At 39.8% G+C, this 27,973-nt stretch overlaps 1 protein-coding gene across 1 annotated transcript in view; it reads right to left on the bottom strand.

The window, feature by feature from the left end:
- The window catches only part of LOC122793921 (latent-transforming growth factor beta-binding protein 4-like), a 2,484,519-nt gene that overhangs the window by 1,086,442 nt on the left and 1,370,104 nt on the right, over nt 1-27,973 (bottom strand). Inside the window, exon 16 of the mRNA XM_044062009.1 lies at nt 14,910-15,035. Coding sequence (XP_043917944.1) covers nt 14,910-15,035 — 126 coding nt within the window. The remainder of the gene's footprint in view (nt 1-14,909; nt 15,036-27,973) is intronic.

Raw genomic sequence — 27,973 nt, forward strand, 5'->3', positions numbered from 1 at the left:
TACATAATTTGTTCTCAGCTACCTAATATCCCTGTCTACCAAGTTTGCCCTGAGGGGAAAGAAGGACCCGTTAAAACCTGGCACCACAACAACTTAATGCCTTTAAATCAGTGAGACTCATGAATCCAGAACTCAGAATGGCTCAGCGGAAGCCTAACTCAAGGTGATCCAGAAGGCTAAGGTGGAGAGGAACTATCTTGTCCAATGTTCAAGAGCCTGTGCTTCCTCCTGCTGAAGGAGAGGACAGTGATGATGACTGGGGTTTCAGTGGGCTTTTTATTAGGATGTTCAAGACCCCGTGCGCTGTAATCTCAATGTAAATGCGCCAGAATTCATTCCTTGTCATTTTGAGCAGTCCAGACCTAACAAAAGACTAAGTAATGTTTCTGTGCCTCTTACAGAACCTGATACTGATGGAGGCCATTCTATGCAAACTTCAGAAAATAGTGCTGGGGACAGTCATACCGTTATGGAAAACGAAAGTGAAATTATACAAGACGAGATCTTAAAAGCAGACAATATGCCTACTGAAGAACTGGACATTGAATGTGATGTGAGTGACAAACCTTCCAAGCAAAATTCCTTAGCTGTGTCTTCCAAACCAAAACTGCAGCGACTGATTCGGCCACCACAGAGACTTACATATAACAGTTTGGGACATAGTACACAGGAACCTGTGACCACAGCTCATCTGAGAGTCTGCGCCCAAAATCCCTATGCCTCCTACTCCAGTGGTGACACCCCTTCCCAAGTTATGCATAAAGCTGATTACCATTGGTGGAATGTACATTTTGAATGCAAAAACATTGTTCAGTTGATGGTGTATTAGCGTGTGTAAATATTTTGCTGTTAATCTACCTTTGACTTGGGGGGACCCAAGATTTTCAAGTGGGGGGAGAATGTAGCTCACACTGTATTTCATTGTAGAAGTAATAGACTGTAGTTTTTCATTACACCACAAGGTGGAGTTCTTTTCAGGAATATAAAAGACAATTTTGAAAGTGAAAGAGGAGACTGAGATACTAGTTGAAGGAGGAAAGACTGAAACAGGTTGCTGAAGTTAAAAAGGGCCTTGCAGCATGACTGGATTTTCTTTTCTGGTGCTTTTGGACAGGAAAGTGAAGTAGCAGACCGTGTCTGCCTTTTGCTGAAATCCTGGATGATGGTATTTTGTGGAATAAGGAGACAGCTGTGAAACCAGTAGTTCCACACCTGCATATGATTCAGTAAGAAAAGGAGTTCCTTTAGGCCTAGTACAGAGAAGTCATAGATGATTACCAGAGTTCTGGCAGGTGATTTTTCTACTTTTTTCATCAGAGGAACCATGGTGTCTAGTCACTAGGATATTCTCAATGGAGTGGTGAGAGGCTCTGGCCATCATTTTTACATTTTTATAAGACTGTGGATCCCCCCCAAATGCTTTGGGGATTACAAATAACTGGGATCAATATGAGCTCCAACTTGGGCCCCATCATGCCGGCAGCAAGACTATAAGTAGTTACTGACCAGTGAACAGGTTATAATAGAGTGTTCAATAGTTTGTCTGTTCAGAATGTATCAAGGGGGTTGAGGGTGTTAGTACTGCTAAATGACTTTGCATTTTCTCATATTTGTGTCGTTGCATTATAAATCCTCATTGTTTAATGACACTGCATTTTGCCCATGTTAGGACTGCTGCCTTCAAGAATTTTGCTGCTCAATGACATTGCATTTTCTCATGTCTGTATTGTTGCATTATAATTCTCTTATTGCTTAATGACACTGCATTTTTCCCGTATTTGTACTGCTGCATTATAAAGCTTTACTGCTCATTGATATTGCCTTCTTTGTGCATGTCTGAATGTCAATACCTTTTTCTGTTGAGTTCTGGGGAAGAGGGTGAATGTATGTTTTCATGGCATGCATATCTTACCTTATTGCTGACTGGTGCAATGTTGAAATAATTTGTTTGTGGTTGTGCTATTGCCTTTTAAACTAGATGTGTCACCTAGAATAAAATCTGTCATTCTTGCCAACTTGGTGTGTTGGGCCTATAGGGGTGTCACCAGAGTCAGGTAGGAAGGAACCCATATTTACTTAAGCTACACCTGCAGGTGCACTACACATGCTGCTCCAGTGTATGGTATCCTATTGGCTCACATGTTTGTAGGGCCAAACACACACATGCCCCATACCACAGACAAGCATTGGACCACACTGTGTCATGGCCCAGTATATGTAGGGTTAGTGTGTGAGTGGCACATATGAGGATGGTGTTAATCCGACATTCCATATAGTGTAATATTAAGCTTGTGTACCATATGTGGCTGTGGCTGTGTTCACATTGGTTGGGGATATGCACTTTCACACAGGTGTCTGCTACTCTGTGCTGTGACATGCCTGTAGAGCCTACTATATTTGCAGGTACATGTGTATTCCCATAAGAAATGTAGGCCAGTGTTGTGGCAGTCTGCCTGTAGTTTGCATAGTGCTTTGTTACATGCCTAGCAGCTTAGTGTAATTACCCAGTGTGATGTTATGTCCAGATATTTGCCAGATGTACTGCTGCTGGGCCACCATAACTGTTGTGTATTTCTGAGAAAGCAGTGGGATGCTGTACAGATGTATGTCAATAACTACTGGGTAGTATGTGGCCATGTGACCTCTGCACCACCAGTTATTGTCTGTCAGGACAGACAGGAGTGTGTGAATGCATAAACTGTGTGGGCATATGTAGTCGAGTATTTACGTGATATACCCATGTATATGGCTCTTAACATTCACATTGTCAGGCTTGGTCCATGTCTTGCACTAAGGGGATCTGTGTATACCTCTGGACTGACCAGAGTGTGCCAGACTGTCCACATATATTGGTCATATCTCTGCTGTAGTCCACAGGATCATTACTGTGATATCATTGGTACTGCACTATGATGACCTTAGGATGTCTGTCAGTAACTGATGGGTACATGTCAATAGCAGATGTGACCTCCCACACACATCTGTTAAGACAACCCCTGTTACAGTAGCAACAGTCTACATATATACCTGCTATACATACATGACATTCCCTTGCACTAAGAGGTTGAGACTATTGGTGCTAAGGTATGACTCCACTCCATGCTCTGGACATATGATAAATATATATATATATATATATATATATATATATATATATATATATATATATATATATGTAGATATATACACATATACATATCTACATACTTATATGGATATATATATATATATATATATATATATATATATATATATATACATATATATATATACATATATATATATATATATATATAATATGTGCATACATATACATACACACACACACACACACGTATATATATATATAGATATATATATATATATATATACATATATATATATATATATATATATACATATACACATCTATATACACATACAGTTATAGATGTCTACATATATATTGACATATATATGTATATATATATATATATATATATATATATATATACACACACACACATATATATGATGTACATACACACACACACACATATAAATATATTTATATATATATATATATATATATATATATATATATATATACACACACACACACACACACACACACACACACACACACACACACACACACACACACACACACACACCTATCTATATATGGCCATATATATGATGCACTATACAGATGTGTACAAATACATATATATGAATATATATGTGTATGAACATGTAGACATATATCTACATATGTATATATATATATATATATATATATATATATATATATATATATATATATATATATATATATATATCCATATCCTTGTCATGTGTAAACATTACTGTTGTGTATACCTTCCCAGATGTATCACACAGTATACAGCTGATATGTGTATATTTAAATATAGTAACATTGTTGCTTTTCCAATACATCTGTCAGTAGACATACTGAATAATATTGAACAATTACTGTGACTGCTACAATTGTATAGTACTTGTTAGTGATATTACTGCTGCATCACATATGTTGTTATATCTAAATATAAACATAGATACATACGGTGTGATACATCTGGGAAGGTATACACCTCAGTAATGTTTACACATGACAAGCATATGGATATACACATATGTAGATATACGTCTACATGTTCATACACATATATATTCATATATATGTATTATACACATCTGTAGTGGTTAACTGTAGTGACTATGGTGTACAGTGTTCTGGGTTCAAGACCTGCAAGGGTTGTTCATTTTTTTGCTGGGCAGAACAAAGGCTGTTGGATCCTGAGTGGTTAAGACAGTTTTGAGCAGGTTTAAGTGCATTTGAGTGGGTTTGCATGAAGCTAAGAAGTGCTAAGGTACAGTTAAATGTACAGGCGCTTACACCATGTAGGCTTCACCTACCAGTGCACAAATGTGCTTAGCTGTTATATTGCAGCAATGCTGACACCTGCTAAGAATGGCTCAGCCCTGGTAACCAGTGCTCTCATCCCAGTCTGATAACATAGCAGGGTAATGACATTTGTAATAAGTGTATGTAATGCCATGTACATAACATATGTGCTATGTGCTGTCATTACAGTAGCAAGGGGTGTGAGTCTCCTGTCTGGGACACTTGAGTATATATGACCTGTACAACACTTTTATCCATGTGAATGTGTTACATACAAGGGTAGTATCCCAGGTTATGTGCATTCACACTGGCGTGTAGTGTATCATGATGTTACTATTGTTGACAGTGCTTTACCAAGCAAGAGTAGATTGCTAATTGTAGTGCTAGCAACAAAACCCCCTGTATGCATAGATGGTCTCTGAGTCCTCAGTGTTGTGTTCCTGATGTGTGAGCTGTATCACATTATATATTTCCTACTGGATAATGATCTGACATGTGGAAAATAACTGTAGACTGCTGTCTGTATAGCACATGTCAGTGAGAGCTGCCATCATGTAATAATGGCATACCTATCGGTGTCAGACATCTGTCTGTCAACACATTCATCCTACTGCATAGCTATTTGGTGAGCTGATGTCTGTCAGTCCCTTTACAGATGTGCAGATGTCAGGTATCCATCTTGGATACTTACAGGCAATCTATGCTTGACTGACACTGACATGTCTGCCCAGCTATGTTATAACTGGCACAGATAGGACTCAACATCCTGTATGCACCACATCCCATGGATACCTCAACTACACTACCACAGTCAACAGAACATGCTTGGGTACAGGTCTCCAAGACAGACACTAACCATGTTATGTAATACATGTTGCATACATGTCAACTGGAGCACCTCACCAGCCATTTGCAGAAGGCACCCCGAGGATTGGCTGATGCATGTCACTCTCACCCTGAGGGTCACCACAGTGGTGTCTGTAGATAGATGGCCTGCTGGCACATGGCAGGTGGCATGATACCACTGTACACACATCGCCTACACTTCCCATCTCTCCATGGACAATAGCAAGGTACACACCTATGAACACCTGCACCGATACACCCCAGTACTGACAAATGTGTACGTGTGCATTACTGAGGATATCAATGCCTGTGTGTTAGTAGACCTGTAGTTGGGAATACCCTGAGGCTCTTCACACCCACCGCACCACCCACTGCCATAGTTAGATGTGGCTGCTGCTGTACCGGACATTACATGCACCTTGTTACACTCTTATCCCTAAGGACTACCTGGGCCTTGCAGTGCCAGCACAATACTGTTGTCCAAATGGGTTGATAGGCATAGGATACCCACTGAGTTCTGGCAAGTGTATGTGTGCATATGTGTAGGGTACAGCATTCTGAGGCCACATACTCCTATTACAATACACATTGCCACACAGTATTAGGGATAGTGATGTTGTTGTGCATAGGAGAGGCATGACAATGCATCACCCTACTATGCCTGTGGCATGTGCATTAGATGCATATCCCTGTAGTAGCACTCTTGGAATGGACAAGGGGTTGCATTGCAGTCCTGGTCAATGTGTGATGGTGGGTATGTCAGAGTGTCATCATGGGTTCCAGTGCATACAATATCCACAGTGGGGTGTGGGTGCTGGATATACTGTCATTACACCATGGCACCCCCAGTACATGCCCCATGTACCACTGTATGGTGACCACTGTCACTATCAACCATATAGGTAACTGATAACACTATCCAGCCCAGTTATGCATGTGCTGTGTGCAGCCTATCTGTAACACACTGGACACACTGACAAGGTAGTTAGCATGGATAGGCCCAGGTCTCTCAGATGTGTGTTTGACTGTTATGTGTTTGTTAATGTGTATATGATGGTATGTCAAACTATGCATTGTCCATATACTACCATTACATCCCCCATTACCATACTGTATATGCCTGGGGATGTTCTGCATGTAACATGTAACCTGGAACACACCTCATCCTAAACACTGTGTGGTGTGTGCAATTAAAGCCACACACATCAGTAGCACTACATACCTAGGTAGGGGTCTAGTCCCAGTGTTGCCATGTAAGAGTTTGCGTATATGTGGAGGGATCTACTTCAGGTTGCTGAATATACATGTCCCAGAGGGTCACTGTCCATGTGGTAAAGGCAGTAACTGTTATACAGACCTGTGACATGTGTTCAAATGTACCCAGGATATGGTTGCCACCACAGTGCCATACCCCTTCTGAGATATGACAGCAGACCCTCCTCCTGCTGACACATGGACACTTACAACACAAATGGATAACATTATGGAGATCACAATCACTCAGTGTTACTAACAGCTATAATGTATCATGGCTGGACAGCTGCACTACCTGACATGTAAGCATTAAACATTACTGCTGACAACATGTTACACAGCAGTACATTGGTACACTGTAGTACAGTCACTGTGTGCATCAGAACCATATTAGCTTGTCCCTGCATCAATGTTATGGATGACAGGGATGTGGCACAGGTATCATTATATGGACAGGGTGTCTTGTTGGTTTTCCAGAGTCCTAGGGTGGGCCATACATTTGACACCATGTGTGCGAGTGAGGGGTTTAAGTTACTGATATGGCCGTGGTGATGTGGTGTGTGTAGGTATAGGATTGCCCTAGGTATGTTTGTATTTTGTGTGGGTATGCATGCACACAGTTCTGCCATGTGACTGCCCTATACAGGTGTCTGTTGGACAGCTGCAGACCATACCTAGCAGAGTGTGCAGTTCACTGCCTCCAGCCATGGACATGAGAACTGTGCCTGCCAGGGGTTCCACGGGCACATCCATGCACAAGCCTCGATATGCTACTCTCCCCTGATGATGACATATGTCTGCTGGGACTGGCCAGGGCCACGTGCACGTGGCCTGCTGTGGTGTGGTGTGGACAGTGCCCCCCCTGCAGTGCTGGGGCTGTTACTGCCACTACAGAAGTGGCTTGGTGTCCTTGCACATCCACATCGACCGTCAGATGTTGGTGTTGCTGGCCTACATCCACATGGCTGTCACACCAGTCCCACCACTTGCTCTAGCACAGAAAATCTATAGTTGAGGAAGCCCACCATCTCACCCCACTGTCTATTCATGACCTCTGTATAATAACGGAGGGCACCTGAAAGATCACGGATGCTGTCACTTACAGCTAAAAAGCAGCCCTCTGCAGCCTCAGACCCTGTCTGGTGTACCAATCCATACATGCCTGCATCTCCATGACAGCTTGAAACATGCATCTGGTGGTACCAGATGTGGCACTTCTGTCAGGGGCACGATGACCAGCAGCCCTCCCATGAGCACCCCTGTACATCTGCCTAAGTGGTACCCTGCCAGACTTCCGACTATGGCTGCTGTGTCCAGACACAGTAGCCATAGATACCACACTGTCCTGTGTGCTGCCACCAACCAATTGTCCCTCTGCTATGGCCACTGGTGATGGGGTATCTATAGGCACTGTGTGTAGAGATGGGGTTTATAATAGAGGGATGTCAAACAATGGCACAGTTTCTGCCTCTGACAACCCGCCTGTGCCTCAACACACCTGTCATAATTTTCAGTGTTTGTAGGGACACTAACATCAGATTGCATGGAAGGAGGGACCCTGACCCACCTTGCCACCTGTGAGGGGAAAGCAAGAAATGCACTTTAAGACCTGTACATCATTGCTTAACAGTACACATACACATACACATACACACACACACACCCTGACATTCCACCATAATACCTACCTGTTCCGGAGTTTACAGACTGTCCCACGTTTATTCTCTTAAGTTCCCCATCCTGCATCACACTTGGAAACCTACACTCATTAATACCAATCATTAATGTATCATTCTTCAAATTGCCTAGACAAGTGACCACAAAACATGACCTGTTACTCCATTACCTCTTTGACTTGACTAGGGTCGGTTTTACAAGGATTCACCTCTGTCATCCAGTGTTCACCCTGGGTTTGTCCAGACATCGTGAGCATGGCCCCCATATGTTAGGGGCTACTACAGTCACTCAATTTCATGCACTGGAGTGTCATATGTAACTATTGCTCAGTAGATACAAGATTTGTTGCTCTATTAACTTATTATGTGGACAACAGTAATATTTGGTTACACTCACTGGTGTTGTCTAGTAATTCCCCAATGCATCTGTAGTGTTGCATACATGGCTATTCTTTCACCTGTCTGCTGACTGCAGTTTTAACAGTATACCTGGTGCCTAATTTCCCTCCCAGTGCATGTTCCCTGCTACAGACCTTATTATACAATCAGCTGTCCGGAGATTACATATCACACAAGTATTCCTGGTGTCTCATGTGTCAGTCCATGTCCTGCACAATTCCAAAGGGAAGTCGAGACATATAAACAACCCCACATTCATACATGTGCATACATGGACACACACACATACACACACACATCCTACATGCATCAACCCCCCTCCACTCCACCAGATTGCACTTACAGACAAAATAACCCCCCACCATCCCACACACACACTTACAGGTGAGGTTGCAAGAAGATATTACACACAGACCTTCCATCACCTGTCAATATGCATAAAATATGGTACTCAACAGCATGCAGTGCAGCTATAGTCAATCCATGCTAGCAACAGTATACATGTTTGTGGTGCATGGGCTGAGTGTAGGTGATGCCCCTTCCCCTCGAAAACACTGCACCCATGTACACAGTATTGTTGTGCACCTCCTCAGCACCCTGCCATGTACTGTGCACCATACCTCACAGGTGTACACACCATTGCTGAATGTGTATTACTATGTCAGTTATGTCTGCTCTGCTGCTCACAGCCCCTATGTGTTTGTCTGACACATACCTGGGATGGTATGTGGACAGATGTCATTTGTGAATGCCTGCTGTCTGCTTTACAGATGTCATCATCAGTGATGCATGTATTACCAATACGTTACAATTACACTGAAAACTGTCAAACCTTACCATGGTTATGGGTAGTGTACACACCCTCATTGATATGACACCCTCTTCCTTGATATGCCATGGGACCACATTACTTCATATGTTAACAATACATGAGCCCGATATGTGACATATGTCCTGTACAATCAAATGCAGTGTCAAACAAATGTGTTAGTTGTGCTGATGCTGAGTGAGATGCATACACTTCGTGGGTGCATATGTGTGCACGTCCTTATCATGATGGTTTGTTGCACCTACTGTTATGTGTACTACAGCAGTCACTATTCCTGGCAGGGGTATACTGTACACATACTGTATGGTGCACTTGTGTTTATCTGTGGATTTTACAACATTATTACAATGACACCTCAAATCTGCATTTAATGCAGTACTCCGGTTCACAAATATATGCTATTTAGTAGGTTATGCAACAAAAAATATTGTTCATAAAGTGATTTGACATGGAAAATGGAATGTACTGAAGTGAGACTCGAACCAGGAATGACTGCTCGGAAGGCGAATGCTCTGATCACTACTATTGCAGTACTGCTTCATTTGCATATATCTTGATATTTATCTTCTTGTGCCATTTAAGCTGCAGTATACATAGCTAAGCAATGGGCAAATCCACCAACCTATGGTTAAATTATATCTGTTTGATAAAATAAATAAATTGTTTATATTATATTTTAAATATTGCTTTTATAAACTTGGGGGGGTGTTGCTGGGGGTATGCAACCTCCTATGAGCGGACTCACTCATTGTACTAGCTAAACTGCAGTTCTTGACTGCAGGGGCATGTATATTGTGAGAGATTTGCTCTCAGACATGCCCCTTGCACTCATCCATGCTCCGTGTCCATTTAGAAGCTCAGGCAGCACACCTTCATTAATATGCATGGCACACTGCCATGCTGCTCCTAAACGGTCGCTTCCATGCAGGACTAAGCTAGTCCTGCATGGAAGGTTACTGAATCTGGGGTTTTGTGTTGTGCACTAATAAGTGTATGGATCATATATTTCTAAAGGACTGTTAGAAAAAAGACACATGGCTGGTTAAAAGCAGTGTTGATAGTCCAGCATATCAGAAAAGTTCCAAGTTTGCTTTATTGATAGTGTTAGTTACTGATCGGCTAAATTAATGATTTCCTGTTATCAGTTATAATAGAATCCTACCATACTTTACAGAGGAGAGTGGCTGCTTTCGCAAACAGACTTTAATACTACAATCACAAATGTTGCACCTTTTCAATATATGACTACATCCTAGGTGTCCAATCAGCAAGCCAATCACCAGTCTGCCTTTTTCAAACAATTATTACTATAGTCCTACCCTAAAGGCTTTGTTGATTGCATTTTTTCAATGTATTACTGTACCTGAGCAAACTACACCCAATCCTACAAGAAGGATGCTCCCTAATTTTATATGCAGCCCTATTTGCATTATGGAAATATATGGTGAATTAGAACCTGCTGTAAAGATGTAGACTTCAGCAATAGCTTTTATGATATGGAAAATCACATAACATAAACATTTATTGGGGAAAAAATTCTGGAGTGGAGGCAAAAGATGACTAGGAGCAAAACATCCTGGGAGTGAAATATGTGGGGATGAACATTCTGGGGGTGAAACATACCTGGGGCAAAATGTCAAGGACAAAACTTCCTAGAACTGGCAGATTCCAATAAATTTCAGCTTCAAAATAAATAATTCCAGTGTACCTGGATTCCCCTGGCTCAAGAAACCCAAGAGATTCAAAGCAGGAATGTAGGTGATCTCATTACAAGCTAGTCTGGGGAATGATTATCAGATGATATATCTCTAGACAGGAATGACTAACTTAAACAAAATAATAAGTGAACCAAAACTAGAGCACCAAACAGCTCCCTCAATAAAAAAGAAATAAATCTGTAAATGAGCTGTTTTGTGTGGTATTTGGCAAGACTGGATCTCTGTGCAACTAACTACTTGGATGTAATACAGAGGCTTGTTGAAGTGTATTGCTGCTAGTACTAATTACCATTTAAGACTGGATGTAGACATCAGTCAGACTTTGCTACCATTCTGGAGAGGGGTGTGGACCAGGGCAGAAAGGGGTGAGGCATCATGGTTTATGGGGGCAGCAGTAGTGACCTTAGTGTACAAACTGAAAAAAAAATAGCTACACCCCCCGGCTGAATGGCAACTCACAAGTTATACACCTATGAACTTTTATAAAAAAAAAATTCTGATTGATGGATGTGACATTAGATTCATGTATAGCCTTAATTACAGAAACATCCAAAAACTTGATATTAACCAATCCAGCTCTGTATAAAATGTAACCCAAATGTATTTTGCTCAAATATTCAAAAATATCATTAAAACATCAGCCTCCTATGTCATACTCCAATTGTCCAGAATTCTACATCTTGCATCAATATGCACCAAATAAGGAATCTCTGTGGCTGGGATCAAGAAAGCCTCATCACACTTGCAAGCCTTAGCACAGATGTTTTTCTCATTGTGTTAAGCTTTTCTAATTCAGAGACTACTCTGGTGCTGAATTTTAAATTGACATCCATTTCTTTTATGAATAAAGATTCAGTGCTGTCATCATAAGACAAAACACAAAGTATACTGTTGAAAATTGAATGTACTTATACAGACTGTCTAATCTATCATGGACTTTAGGTAAAATCTGTCCTAGAAAAAAATGTCAGAACCAGTCCTGTTTTGAAAGCCATAATTGTTATGAAATGTACACAATTATAAATTTCTTAGAAAATTTGTAGTATGTAATTTGTAATGCAGTTTTAACTGGTAGATAATAAAATAAGGTTGGATCCAGCCTTTTTAATTTATTATAAAAGACAAAGATTTTAAGAGTCAACAATGACCTCTCAAACTGCTGGCAGAACCCTTACAGTTTATGCTTTCAGCCATGAGTACTCCATTTCACAGAGGTGAAGTTAAATTGACTGCCTGTTATAAAAGGCATTGATTCTTTTGTTTTAAATGGCACAGCATTGTTTTATTATAGTTTTCTGTAGCTCTGTTTAAGCAGGTTATTTCATACATTTTTGTAAACTTTTTCAGTTATTTGCTTCAAACATTTGACTTAATAAAAGGAAGTGTAAGCATTTTTAAAGGTTAAATCAAGTATCAATACATATCAGTCTATAAAGCAATGTTTATTTAAGGAATACTAAAATCAGTCTTATGGCCACATAAACTTACAACAGGTTTGCAGTGATAACAAGCTATAATCAGAGCTAATCAGATTTATATCCTTTCCAAATGTCAGCCAAAAGTAAATTCACAGACAACTGCATTCAGATGTATGTCCTTAATTTTGTATAAACAATTATTTAAATATATTAAGAGTTTTCCTTCCTTTTTGATCAGCAGTGCAGGTTATACAATGTCTTCAGCATCACAACAGCATTTGCTTTAACATGAATGAGGGCCTACTCACAAGCAGGTATTTTCGTTGACATCATGTCAGACTTTGAGACTGTCAGCTAGGAATTATTACTGCTTAAACTCAAATGGTATAACTTTGGGGACAATATCATTTCTTGGTTTAAAAAATTAACACAGGTGGAAACAAACTTAATGGAAACACCAAAAACTACCACCAACAGCAGTATAGTGTATGAATAAATACATCTTTCCTATGCACTGCTGCTTTTGGTGGCTTTTGGTTTAAAAAATACATTATAGATAGCACTTTTCATTCTACATTGAAAACCACTACTCATCACTGATATGACCCAAGGATCTATGCTATGCCTTCTTCTGTTCTTTCTTTTCATTGATGATATAACAGCATCACGCTATACCTCTCATTATATGTTGTTGATGTCTTACACCTTGAGACAAATAAAACACATACAGGTCTGCAAGCACAATTACAAGTTTCATCAAACTTTGATTGATGTCTGTTACTAACAAACTTCTAATTAATCCTTTAAAAAAATACTAATGTAACGCATCTTACATCAACCCACAGAGCATCAACCCTAACATCTCACTGAAATATTCTCATGGCAATGTAATTCCAAATGTTTCTGAATACAAATACTGAGGTACTGTACTACAATAGACAAATCTCTAACATTCACTTACCACATAAAAACCATCACCAACAAGGTGCTAGCTCAACTCAAACTCAGCTACAGGATATTACATCTCTTAAGTGCTAAATTCAGAGCTGCCATAGCCAAAAATATCATCATCTTTAAACTTGAGTGCAACTTACCGCTATCACTTTTCACTCATGCTACAACACATAAAGAATTCAGAAAACAAAAAAATATGATTTTCAGATTAGCCTTACTAGCAGACTTTCAGATACACCATTGCAATCTTTTTAAAATGAATCAGTTTGGTTAACTGATCCAGACAGAGATGCTTTTCTGTACAGCTGCCTATTGGTCATAATCATGAAGCTAGATTACTGCCCTCCACTAAAAGTTAAACCTCCCTTTAGGGAGCAAACCTAATCCATAAGGAATAGCCTGGATAATTATATAATAATCACCTGGCCCCCTTTCAAAAGTACAATTGAGGAAAAAAGCTTTCACAATTGTAGGCCTTGTCACTTGGGACCATCTCTCCAAAGAAATTACGATGCTTTCTTTTCTGAAAGAGTTCAAAACATAACTGCAAAATCACCTTTTCAATGAAGCCAGTTGCAAATGCTTTAGGGATAATGGCAGTGATAAAGTTTAATCCTCATATATAGCTTTACCAAGTTGTTCCAGCATTTTAACTATTACCTTTAATAACTTACACTATACAACAGTGCTCCAGCAATCCAACTAGCTCCCATTTTTTAGAGCATCAACAGCGACAATCTTCTAGAGACAATGTTCACACGGCTGGGTGGTTAGCCCTTCCACAATTGTTTTTCTATATCTAACACACCCACATGCACACTCACACCTACAGACAATTTAGAGTGTCCAATCCACCTATTGCATGCCTTTGCAATGTGTGAGGAAACTGGAGCACCCAGAGGAAACCCGCACTACCACAGAAACTGAGAAGCAGTCTATACCCAACAACGGTAGCACTAATTAATTGTGTAAATGTTGTACATCAGATGTTTGTCTTATATTATTTGTATCATTTATGAATGCTTCACTGTTTTATCAATAACCAATTTTCTTTTCATACCATGTTTGATTGTTCAACTGCTCTTTGTGCCCAAATCCTCTCTGAAAAAGGTCAATAGACTAGACAAACATAAGTCTGAAATGAACCTATAAAAATTACAGAGGAATATCTTTATCAAACATTGCTCTGACTTGAATCTAGAGTAAACTAGAATCATCCAAGATCATTGCACTCTACTATTATCAGATTTAAACATAGCAAAATTACATTGTGTTACTGAAGGGTCTTCCACAGTCCTAGGCAAAACCATAACACTCAGACCAAGCCATATGGATGAAAATAATGCATTTCAGTGAAAGCAGTATACAAGGGACTGCAAAGTTCTGCTGTAGAGACAAATTCCTTACCAACACAAGTTGTTCTTTGTGAGTCAAGTAGAAATCCTGTTGAACATCGACAATAGAAACTTCCAAGTGTGTTTTCACATACTCCATTAGTACATGGATGTGGAGTCTGATGGCACTCATCAATATCTGCATATATAGAAAATCAAATTAATCAATAGTTTTTGCTGAGTTTTTTTGTTAAAGAAGTTTTAGTTCTGAATATTTTGTTTACAATTTAAGCATATACACTACTGATTATCAATTTTGATAGTATATTTTAAATATCATTAGCTTTTATTTCTACTATTGATTTTTAGAATAGGGTCTATGTCAGAACAATGAAAATGCAAACCCTCGAATGCTCACATGAGCGAATAATCAGAAAGTCAAAATTGGTATTGTGTGGGGCTGCACTTCCCACCCCCCCGCTAAATATATATTCCTACTCCGAGATCGCACTACAGTGAGGAAAGGGCAAATATTCCAATCTTCACTGTACTGCAATCCCAAAATACCACTTTTGAGTTTCTGATTATTCGTTCATGTAAGCGTTCAAGAGTTTGCATTTTTGTTGTTCTGAAGTAGACCCTTAGAATATATGAGACTATGCAGACTTTGACATCATTTTCACATTTAAATTTGAGACATATAAATAAATAATGACTGCTAACAATGCCTAATCACGAGTCAAGTATTCACTTTTTCAATACGGGGGCAATATCCTCTACATATTTTAATTTGCTTCCCATCTGTATTAATTCTATTCCATATACAATGGTGTATATATGGTACAGCTCCTCCTCTGAATTACTTGTGCATCACTCAGAGTATCACTTGTCAGTCAAAATCATGTTGATGTATGTTACTTCCCCATTAAATACTAATGATATTTTTTGCATACAAGAGTATCACATAATAGAGATTCTTTAATGCAGATGTAGGTATAAAATCTTCATATGCTAAACAGGTCTCCAGGCTGTAATAACTCTACTGAGCATAACTCCTCTTCCATCTGTATTAATTGTATTATACACAGAGCAGTGCTTCTCAATCATAACCACATTACAGCATGTTTAATCCACACCAAACACTGTACAAAATATTTGCAAATATGCAAACTAAAATGAAATGTTCTTTTGTGTGTACTTCTCTATAACTTTTAAGAACTAGATATCACTAGCATCATATAACATATAGAACAGTGCATGTCAATCAGCGTATGAAGACTGAAAATATTTTTGTGATGCTAGGTATATTCTTTAATACGCTATTCATTATGCTGCTGTTTTTTCCTAATGCAGTATGTAAGGCAACATGCAATTGTTTTGTATTTATAATTACTAGGTTTCTTGGAAGATAGTCATATGCATAAAAGTGCATTAAATAAGTCTTCATTTGCAAGCTTTGTAAATGGATGTCATCATTTTTGGCAGCACTGTGAACTAACAGAACAACGATCTGTGTAAATAAAATAGCATTTTACCTGGTGCAAACTACATTGTGATCCAAGGAATGTTAGAATGATAACATGGGATAAGGTTACAGCATAATTATACAAAAACAGCAGACTCTGAGCTATTGTCAGTCAAAACCACTTTGCCCTATGTTGCTTGCTCAACAAGCACTGAGGGAAATGATATTTGCAAACATAAAAAACAGAAGAAAATATTCCTAATGCTTATCATCATCATCATCAGTCCTCTTTTTCCCATTTTTCTACATGGGGACAAGGGGTTGTGTCAACTGTCACCATCTCTCTATTCAATCTCACTCTCCTACTTTCTTTGACACTCATGTCTGTCTGTCACAGATCTTCTCTCACACAATCCATCTACCTCTTTGCTGGATGTGCTTATTTCCTCTTGGCTTCTTCCTGTCTGTCCAAAATCTTTTTTGCCAGATTGTCTTCTATTTTTCTGTTCATGTGCATGAACCACCATAGTTTGTTCTGTTTAACCTTTTCTTCCCGCTTGCTTATATTTGGCTATAATGTGTCAGGGTCAGACATAAGTGGCATTACAGAACAGTACATTTAATCAACTAAAGAAGAATCTGAGATACATGTTTAGGGGTGTCCAAAAACTATTCCTTCTCTCATCCAAATGGCCCATTCATTCCACCCTCAGGTATAAGACCAGGTCTCTCAACGAAGAGTGAGAGCTCTACAGACCATCTGTTCCTGAACGGAGATTCTAAGCTTCCCATGCATTTCATTTAGAAGTGGGCATCAGGTGCTGGCTAGGCAGCAGAACAGTCTGCACTATCCTGACTCCCTCCCCTGTCAGCAGCTTGCATGCCCCAACAATGCCCCTTTTAGGTTTTGAGGTTTATAACAATAAAAAGTGTTTTGTTTCTGGTAATCAAAGGGGTACACATAAACATGGACATTGTTCCCAGTGTTGTTTTCTAATGAATAGGGAGGAAGTTGTGGTTAATGATCTTCTACAGCCTTTTTTCTTGCTATTCCAAGGGCATTGTTTCTCTGGCATTATTCCAGCATTGCCCTTGTTTTTAATATAGGCAAGATGATAAGGAAATTTAAAGAACATATTTATATATATATATATATATATATATATATATATATATATATATGACATGGAACATTGTAAAAATAATAATGCATTTTTACACATTTTGAGATAAATGTTTCCCATAATTTTTATTTTTTGGAGTTGATAAATTTGATTGGGCAGAAGTAATTGAATATGAGGCAACTGACACTTAATGCAGGTAATTATCTGGGTTTGAATTGCTTGGATTCTACGGCTGGTGTGTTGGTATCATATGATTTTATGTGTAGGTGCTATTTCCTCAAGTTAGGAATTAAGTAAGTTGTTCTAATGAACATGTAATATTGATGTTATACAATGACATGATTTAAAAAAATAAACTTCTTACACTTTTTTAAACAATTCCATTGTACTAACACAATTTTTAAAACAGTGTTGTGGACAAGAACAGTAAAACTCAGGCCAGGCTTGAGTAGCACTTTCAGCTACCTGAAATGTTGTACCATCCCAAAACAAACTACTGGATGTAGGAATATATCGATTTTCTTTCGCAATGTTAATGAATGCTTGCATTTCAAATGGTACATGCTTTGTTTTACACATGTTAACCTATTCTTCTACTTGGATCAGCCCATTTATAATTAAAGTTAACACCAGGATTTGTACTAATTGCCATGGCTGTCTTGGCAGGGACCCAAATGATCATATTTTCAACATAGTATAGCTAAGTCATATATTTGTGCATTAGTATTAATGCATTTAGGAAATGAATGAACAACAGGGTAAAAAAAATGGCCTTGGAAGTATTCTTGACTAAAATGAATGCTTTTGGGACTGATGCTGGCCAACAGACCATAATACAGTCCACAAGCAACACTGAAATTGAGTAGTCAGTCTTATAAAATAAAGTGAAATATTGCTCTTGCTTTTATTTGGTTATGATACCAACACCAGACTAGACAAATAGTGCTTGTGACTCAAAACCATATTACCTTATGTGGCTTCTCCTTTATAGGTTCATAGGTTGGTACTGGGCTATCTGCCCGAAGGCATATATTAGCCCAGCCACGTTGTGCGGTATTCACTGCCCCTTTAGTAGTTCCCTAGACCCTTGTACTAGCTGCTAGTACCCTTGGCCCCTATCTAGTAGTGCTGTTGGTGTGATCCCCGGTGTGAACTTTCTGTTACCCATCCACTCATCAAGGTTCCTCTTGAAGAGTGATAGTGAGGGGCTCTCTCTTATGTAGATCGGGACCCTGTTCCACAGTAAGGGAAGTCTCTGCGAAGGGAATCTTTCCCTCCAGCATGTTCTGTTCATTGTTGTCTTGAGGTTTATATCCCTAGAGCATGTAGCTCAAGTAGATTTGGTTTTGCTAAGATGGAGCATGTTCAACAACTCTGGGTTGGACATGGCTCTGTATGTTAGACAGAGATCACCTCTGAGAAAGCCATATGCAACAGAGAACAGTCTTAGCTTTTTCAATCGTGCTGCATAGGGCAACTGTTTGAGGCCAGTAATCCTCTTGGTTAGGTACCTCTGTGGTCTCTCCAGCTGCTGGAGATGTCTAGCCAGGTACTTTCCTATTGGTGCATTGTACTCAATAATGGGTCTGATGAGGGAAGAGTAGAGGGGCACCATTACATCCTTAGATCTTGATGCGAACCCTTTCATGATCAGATGGGTCACATAGAAGGATTTTCTAACCACTTTGGCAACATGGTTATCAAAGGAAAGCTGACTATCTACTTGGGTCCCTAGATCCCTTATTTCTTCTTCAGATTTCAGGGGATTACCTCCTATGTTATAGTTTGCAGGTACTCTGTTTTTTCCAAAGGGGATTACTACGCATTTTTTTGCATCTAGCTTGAGACCATGGCTTTGACACCATGCATCAGTCTCATTTAGGCCCTTCTGGAGGATCTCCATGTCGGCCGGAGACTCTATTATAGCACCCAGTTTGAAGCTGTCCGCAAACTTAGTCAGCCACAGCACTTCTGTGCTTGCCTGTACTTCTGAGAAGTATATGCCAAACAGGAGAGGCCCCAGGACAGAGCCTTGAGGCACACCACTTGTTACTGGTCTGGATTCGGACATAGATCTTGCTACTCTTACTTTATGGGATTTGTCTGAGAGTCAGTTTGCGATCCATCTTGTGACATAAGAATTTATGCCCAGGCTGGTGAGCTTATCAATACTACCTGAATGGGGAATGGTGTCAAATGCTTTAGCAAGGTCAAGGTAAGCCGTATGTACCTCCTTTCCCTTATCTATAGCCTGAGTAACTGTTTCAAAGAAATCCACCAGGTTCAGGAGGCATGATCTGCCCTTGACTAAGACGAACTGTGTGGGGTCCAGCGACTGGAGGTTCCCAATCTCTCCATTTATGAGTTCCATAATGATTCGCTCCATAGCCTTACAGATCAGACTGGTCAGGCTTATTGGTCGGTAGTTCCCAGGGTCAGTTGTGGCCCCACCCTTGTGTAGCGGGACCACCATTGCCGTGCGCCATTCTATGGGCACATATCCTGTGGAGAGGCTGAGACTGAACAGGGTATTAAGATGCGGGGTTAATTCCTTTTGGAGCTCACGTATGACACAGCCTGGGACATCATCTGGTCCCATGGAGGCAGTGTTTTTAGCTTTAGATAGAGCTTTGTTAACCAAAATATCAGTAATAATTAGACTTACACAATCCCCTGGAATGGTAATAGGCCCTGTAGGTGGTGAGGGGGGGGGGGGATTTGCACTGAACCTGTTAGCCAAGATGTTGGCAATGTCAGAAGGGTCAGCGTATTTTGTTCCATTTTGTACTAGCTCAGAACAGACCTGAGCATTGCCATTTAGGTTTTTGACGTAGCCATAGTAGGCCTTATGGTTATCCTTGGCAACTTTCTTTTCAAAATTAGCTTTAGTTGACTTGATGAGGGCCCTCAATTTCTTACTAATGCTGATCAGGGATGATTTTTCTACTTGAGATTTGGACTTTTTTTGTATAGGTCTCCTCCTTTTATTGTAAAGTTTGCTTATGGCCGGGGTCCACCAGACTGGTTTCTTCTTGCATGAGGAAGGAGTCTTGGTTTTATTTGGGATAGCACAGTCCATGCAATCCTGAAGGTGCATATAGAGTGCCTTGGTGTAGGATTCCGCATCCTGGATATCATTATCCTTCTGCAAGGGAATAGTGAAGCTTTCCACTTCGGATGCAAGTAGTTTGAAGTTTGCTTTGGAAAGGTTTTTGACTATGGTTTCTTTGACTGGGGGAGATGGAGGGGTGAGGATGTCCAGGGTTATCAGTTTGTGGTCAGATCTGACCAAGGAGGTGGTGATAACGGGTGTGGTACAATGGGCGCCCATATTTGTGATGATTAAATCCAATATGTTGTCCTCTCTAGTGGGGGAACATACTAGTTGTTCAAGGGCATTTGAATTTATAAATTCTATGAATTGCTGAGCATAGGAGTTGGAACATTGGTAGTTTGCTCAGTCTATACCAGGGTAGTTGAAATCACCCAAGATTATGGTGTTGGGTAGGACCTTTATATTTTCCAATGTCTCAAGGAATGCAGAGTGAGCATCTTGGGACATGGTGGGCAATCTATAACTGGCTACAACTTGAAATGTGGTTTTGCCTGCTGATAGTTGAGCATGGATGATCTCTGGGGCACCATGCTGTGCTACTAACCTGGAGATATGGGTATCCTTGATGAATATGGATACACCTCCGCCCTTTGTACTGAGATCTGGTAACTGAGGCTGGAAGGTATGATATGAATTGTAACCTGGCAGTGCTGGGGTGCTCTCTTGAGCCTTGAACCAGGTTTCCGTCATTGCACAAGCATCAATTTTCTCCATGCTGAGGAGAGCCTCGAGTGTGTGCATTTTGAGGTTGAGATTTCTGGCATTGAGTAGCATTACCCTTAGTTTTTGGTTACCTGTGCTGGTTACGGTGGTTGGTTTGTCCTTTGAGCCCTGCCTAAAAAAGGCACTATGGGGACGGCAAGAGCCTTGGCCAGTATTCGAAAACCTAGGAGTGACAGGTGCAACCCATCTCTGGCAAAACAGCGAGGCTTGTCTGTCATGTTATCCCAGGCAAACAGACACTGGATCCCCTTAGAATGACACCAGAAGCTTAGCCAATTGTTGAAATTGATCATTTTGTCTTTGTATTGTGGTATCATTCTAGGTGAAGGTAGTATGCTACTCAAGGTCAGGGTCATACCAGCTTGGGTTACATGATCAGAGAGCTCCTCGATGTATCTTTTCATGTAGTCCAGGGAGGTACATCTTAGATCATTCACACCAACATGTACAATGACAGTGTCATACTTGTACTTGTTCTGGAGTGACCTAAGTGCCTGTGTTATGTGGCGGATCCAAGCACCCGACAGACAGCTGACAGTAACCTTCTACTTGTTCAGCCTGTTGAGTGGAACATCCGTGTGCCTTACTATAGAGTCTCCTATTACTAGCGTGTTAGCTATGGTGTTTTGCCTTAAGGGCTGTTGTGAGGCACACTGCTGAAGTGAATTATGTGTTTTCTGGATTGTGTTAACAGCACATAGGTGGAGTTAACAAAGAATGGCAGTCCCTCAAAACAAGGACCCAGTAACATTGGTAGAATGTACAAGGACCTAATGACTCAAGTACTTACAAATAGTGTTTGGACCCTCAGAAGCATTCCCTGTGGGAGTGAGTGTGCATCAAGCTTCAACTATCATTACATTGCTTCTCACACTGGTGATGGACTACATTAGCAAACAGGTTGGAGGGAACTGGTAAACAAAGTTGCTGTATGCAGGTGATGTGATATTACACGCAGACTCTGAGCAAGAACTTCTGTTCAGGATAGGTGATTGGAATGCAAAATTGAAAGCACGTGGGATGAAACTGAGTACAGATAAAACAGCTGTAATGGCAGTAAAGGGGGACATTAGAAGAAGGTGAGAAATGAGATAGAAGAGAAAATAAAGGAAGACATTAACAACTTCAAGTACCCTCACGGCTTGGTTGAGGAGAAGAGAAATGTGAATGAGGAGGTCAAAGCTAGAATCAGAGGGGCTGCAGCCAACTGGCACAGAGTGTCAGTTAGTGTATGACAGAAGAATAACAAAGAAGCTGTAAGGTGTACAAAACAGTGGTGTGACCAATACTACTGTATGGTACAAAAAACTGGGCAGTAAAGGTTGAGGAAACTAGAGGTGATGGAGATGAAGTATCTGAAATGGGTAGTAGGATGCACACTGTGGCACAGAAGAAATAAGGACATTATAGCAGAAGCCACAGTAGCTCCAATTGTAGAGAAAGTCTAAGAAAACAATGTCCAGTGGTCTGAGCACATGTGCAGACAAGAAGATGATTTATTTATTTATTTATTTGAGATTTGTTAACTGTGAATGTCCGACTGAGCATGAGCCCTTTTAAGCGGATGCCTGGGGAGAAAAGCTCCATAAAAAGAAGTGATGCAAAATAGTAATAGTCAAAATTGTACAACAATTATACAAAGCTTTAAATATAGTGATAAATGTAAAGTACTGAAATAATATTACATACAAACAGCAATGTACAAAATTAAGGTACAATATAGGTCACTGCAACAGAGTACAATTGTACAGACAAACAAAGGAAGTTAACGTGTATGTTAGAAGAAAAGAGAGAAATACTTAGATAAAAAAGTGTAAGGGTAAGGGAATTAAGAAAAATACTACAGAGAGAAGAGAGTTAGGTAGAGATTAGGCAGATAATCTGGTGAAGAAGATATGGGACAAAGAGGAAACAAGGGTGTCCATCAAAGAGATAGATGGATTGTGTGAGAGAAGAGGTGCAATAGTCAGGCATGACTGTTGAAGAAGGAAGGAGAGTGGCAATGAATCCAGAGAGATGGTGGAATTGACACCACACCCGACCCATGCAAAAAATGGGAAGAAGGGGGTCTGATAATGCTGATGTCTCTTATGATGATATGGTTGGTAAGTCATTATTTGCAGCATCTGATATAAATGATACACAATATGCAAAGTATATATGAGGGCAGGAACGGTATAACCTGCTTCCATGATTATGCAAGCAGAGGAGGTCAGTAATTACATCCACTAAAATTACTGTCAGCAGGTGTACAGACTGGACAATGACACTAGTGCAGTACATGTAAATGAACAGTAAATAAACTGTCATTACATAGGTATGCACGTGCAAGGTACATATGGAACATGTAGCTATCCTCATGAAGTAGAGCACGTGTTACAAATAGTATTTACCAACTGTTTAAATGATGGACGGTATTGACAAGCATGCATTTTATGTTATTATTTCATTTCACCAATATTTTTCCGATGTCTTCAGTAGTTGTAGCATACTGCCATCACATATCATATACAATGTTACATACTTCAAATTCAGAGCCTATTTATTTATTACTCTCTTATCTTTACAAGGAAAGTCTGACTGGGCACAAGTCCCATTCTCAGTGCAGTGCAGCTCTGGGGAGAAGAGCTCCACATAAAAATACCTATTTACAATGAACAACAATATAAATTAAATATTTTAAGCATTACTTTGCAGGTACTACTGAGACAAATAATAAAGAGATTTATCATATACCTTAGAAGTTACATTATTTTACATAAGTTAAAGACATATAGATACAAGAGCAATGGCAATCCCCATAGATTCAGTATATGTATACTGACATGAAAAAGGTAGGATGTCAAAAACATAGGAACAGAAAATAGAAGAGGAGGAAGGGTATAAGCAGAAATAATCAGGAAAACCATAACTAGAATAAGTTGATAGTTGAGACATTCAGATAACAGTAGATAGGTAAGCTGATGAGGTGGGTAAGGAAGGGGGTATTAGTAGGAGAGGATTACAGATATAGGTTAATTGGAGGAGCAGTAGTGGGGATGAAAGAGACAATGACAGGGAGAAGAAAGGTGAAAGAATCAGGTTGATTGATAAATTGGCAAGGAAAGATAAACAGAATGAAAGGAGGGTTTTGTCAGGATGGGAGCATGAACTTAGCTATGAAGAAGTTTGGTGTGGTTTTAGGTTGTGTTAGAAGCATGTGGCAATGTTGTCTTGTTTTAGGGTGGGTGGGATGGAGGTCCAGTACTTAGCAACATAGGCTGAGTAAAGTCAGTTGCCTGTACTTGGTCCTGGTCAGGAGGTCTTTGTTCTGTGAGTGGAGATTCCTAGGAGGGAAGTAATTTTTGAGGATGTTTTATAGTGATGAGCAGGTGTCAGGTTTGTGTATTATTTTATGGGCACTAAGCAATGGGGACTAGGTAGTGTAATTAGTTAGTTTGAGACAGTGTAGGTGCGTCAGTGCTAGCAGTGATGTGAGCAGTTTGGTAAGTTGGATGCAAACTTCCCTATATAATGTAGTTTATTTTTTAAGGTAGAGTGAAGGTTAGTCAGGATGGGTGAAGCACAGAGAAGTGAAAGGAGAAGATAAAATGTCGCTAAAGAATTCCAAGGATAGTCAATGAGAAAGGGTTTGTTTCTGTAGAGGAAGCCTAATATTTGGTGAATTTATTTGATGGCTTAAGTGATATGTCATTAATTAAGGCACCAAGGCGGTTTGTGATGGAAACTGTTTCAAATGAGGTATTTTTTGCTGATGTGATGTTGACAGATTGTTTTTGTACTGGCACAGATTTGGGTAAAAGCTATTTTTTTAGCATTTAAGAGTAGTTGGTAGTCATCCAAGCAAACCTCAAACAAGCAAAAGGAGTCTTGGATCATCTTGTGGAGTACTTGGTGCACAACATATGAGCATGGCATCATCTGCGTATTGTACTATAGACTACTTTGGTAGATTTGTGAATTTTATTAGTGAATATTTTAAATAATAAAGCGCTTGGAATAGATCCTTGAGGTATACCAACAGAGACAGACAGAAAGATGGAGAGATCTCATTTCCATTTTACAGCCTGCAGTCTGTTGGTCAGATAGCTATGGAGCCACCTAAGGAATGAATGGGAGAGTCCCAGTGAAAAGAACTCATAGAGCAGGCATTGATGTGAAATTGTGTCAAATGCTTTTGACATGTCTAATAAAAGGGAGGATACTAGGTAGCCAATATTTCTATAAGAATTTATGATTTCAGTAAAATGGAGCAGAGCAGTAGTGGTGCTGTGGTGAGGTCAGAAACCATATTGAGTGCTAGAGGGGAGATTTCTATTGTGAAGATGGGAAAGGGGTTGGGAATGAAAGCACTGTTCTAATATTTTGGAGGGTGGAGGTAGAATGGCTATAGGTGAGCAATTGCAAAGGTCGGTGCATGTTCCCCCTTTATGTAGAGCTATGATGTGGGAAGTAGGCTGGCATAATGGCTAAGGTGTTTACCTTACAGACAGAAGTTGCAGGGTTTGATTCTCACATGGAGTAATTGGCTGGGCTTAAAATGGCCAACAAGGGTAGTTAGCCTAGTACTAATCTATGAACCTATGTGGGATGTTTTCTAGATGGCAAGGATGTAGCTTTCTGTGATTGATCAGTTTATGAGTATAGATACAGGGTATGCTATAGCATTTGCAGTGTTTCTGAAATACTCTAGTGACAGATTTTCAGCAGCTGGTGTGAAATTTTTGTTTTAGGAAGTGTTTTTGATAGAAGAGGCAGATACTGACTGGAGAGAGAAATGATTTTGGTGGTAATTAGTACTATTTGGGATAGTGAGGCTGGTGGGTTTGTTGTTAACTAGGGAGAGGAAGGAGTGTATGAAATATGTATTGAATTTGGTAGATATAGGATCTTAGTTGCTGGTAGTAACTGGTGAAGGAGTTGTAGTTTGGCCTGGATGGGTGTAATACTATTTTGACTGGTTTATTATTGAAATACCAAATTGCTTCAATTGACTATTCAGAATGTCGACCCAAAATGCTGAATTTGGAATTTCGAAACAGCAACCAAGGCAAAAATGAATACGTTGACATCCATAGTTCAATGTATTCGACATAGCAGGAGGTGACATCACTCACCTCCTGTTATGCACATTAACATACCATTATATTCTACAGTCAACGGTACATTAATTCTAGTATTTTGCAGGGGACTACACCCCCTTGCATTCCAGATGTAGTGGGCTGTGCCCCCCACACCCCCTGCACATTAAATATACCAACTCCAAGATCTCAGTACAGTGAGGAAATGGGCTAATTCCCTGTTCCTCACTGAACCAGGATCTCCCTGCACAATGGTGAACCCAAATACTTGAATTACACTACCTGTTCGCTGTAGTGTAGTCGATACATTTTGGTTCGACATTCTGCCGACTTGCAAACTGCCATTCGACCACATGCTGGTCAGCCGATGCAGTTTTTGGATTTTCAATGTAAACCCTTTTGACTGCATTCCAGAAAAGCCCAGTGTTCTGTTGGTGGTTGGCTTAGAGTTTGGAAAAGTATTTAGTTTTGGCTGATCTCATTTTGTTTAGAAAGGTTACCAAGTTGTTGCCCTTTTTGTGATATATTGTCAGTAGACCATGCTTTCCAAGCTGTTACTCTGTTTAGCATGAGTTGCCTGGTTTCCGTTGTGAGCCACGGGATTAGGCAGGATTTGATTAATTTTGACCTGATGGGAGTTAGTTCATTTAGTATGGGATATGTTGTTAAATTGAGTTACAATGTAATTTAGGAGTGTGCATTTTAGATTATCCCTGTTCCATTTGTTAAGGTAGCTAATGAAGGTGTCATTATTGAAGGAGGAGAATGTACACACATTATTAAAGATTTATATATAGTTAATTGTAGATAGATTTAAGGTAATCAAAAGTAGTCCGTTACCTTGGTTAAGTAGAAATGTAATACTAGGGGTAGCTGAAGTAGTAGAGTTGCAAGTGTGTAGAGAGGATCAAGGATTAAGATGTATGCCACCATCAAGAGCAAGTTTAGATTAGAGGTGTGTGTAATAAAATAATTGTTTATATTTAGTGTTCACATTTGAATTATCTGTGCATAGCGTGGACTCTTCTTAAGTGCATTTGTAAATAAAGATAGTATGGGATGTGATAGAGTATAGGCTGGGTGCTATAGCAGGGTGAGAGGGAGTTGATTTAGAATATAGTGTAATATTCTGGAGGTAACAGTGAGGCTGGGTAACAATGGAGCATGATACGGTGTGGCATAGGCAATGAGAGAGAGCAGCAGAAGAAGAAGAGACAGTAATTGAAAGGGCAGGATTATGTAGCTGTAGTACAGAAACATAGGTTTTGAAGAATCTAATAAGGGGTGATCAGCAGAATAAATTAAGGTATTGCTGTTTAAATTGTGATGGGTAGATTGAATAGTTGGGTGGGGGGAGTAGAATGAGGAGGGAAGGACCAAAAGAAAGGTTGTGTAATGTAATATAACTATGTATAAGAAGGAAGAGCAAATGAGTTGGCTATGTATGGTTGGGTGTAAGCATGGAGCGGGTGGGCTTAGCTTAGTATAAATGTAGTTGTAGTAAGGTGGGTGGGAATTGGGGATAGAGTAGCAATGTCCAAACTAGTCGTGGCTGAATAGAGTAGTTTCCCGCTCCTTAGGGCCATAAATAATAAATACAGTTGGCAATGCTAGAGTTTTCATGCAAGT

The sequence above is a fragment of the Protopterus annectens genome, chromosome 1.part0 (assembly GCF_019279795.1).
Source record: "Protopterus annectens isolate FY-2018-M chromosome 1.part0, PAN1.0, whole genome shotgun sequence".
Taxonomy (NCBI): domain Eukaryota; kingdom Metazoa; phylum Chordata; order Ceratodontiformes; family Protopteridae; genus Protopterus; species Protopterus annectens.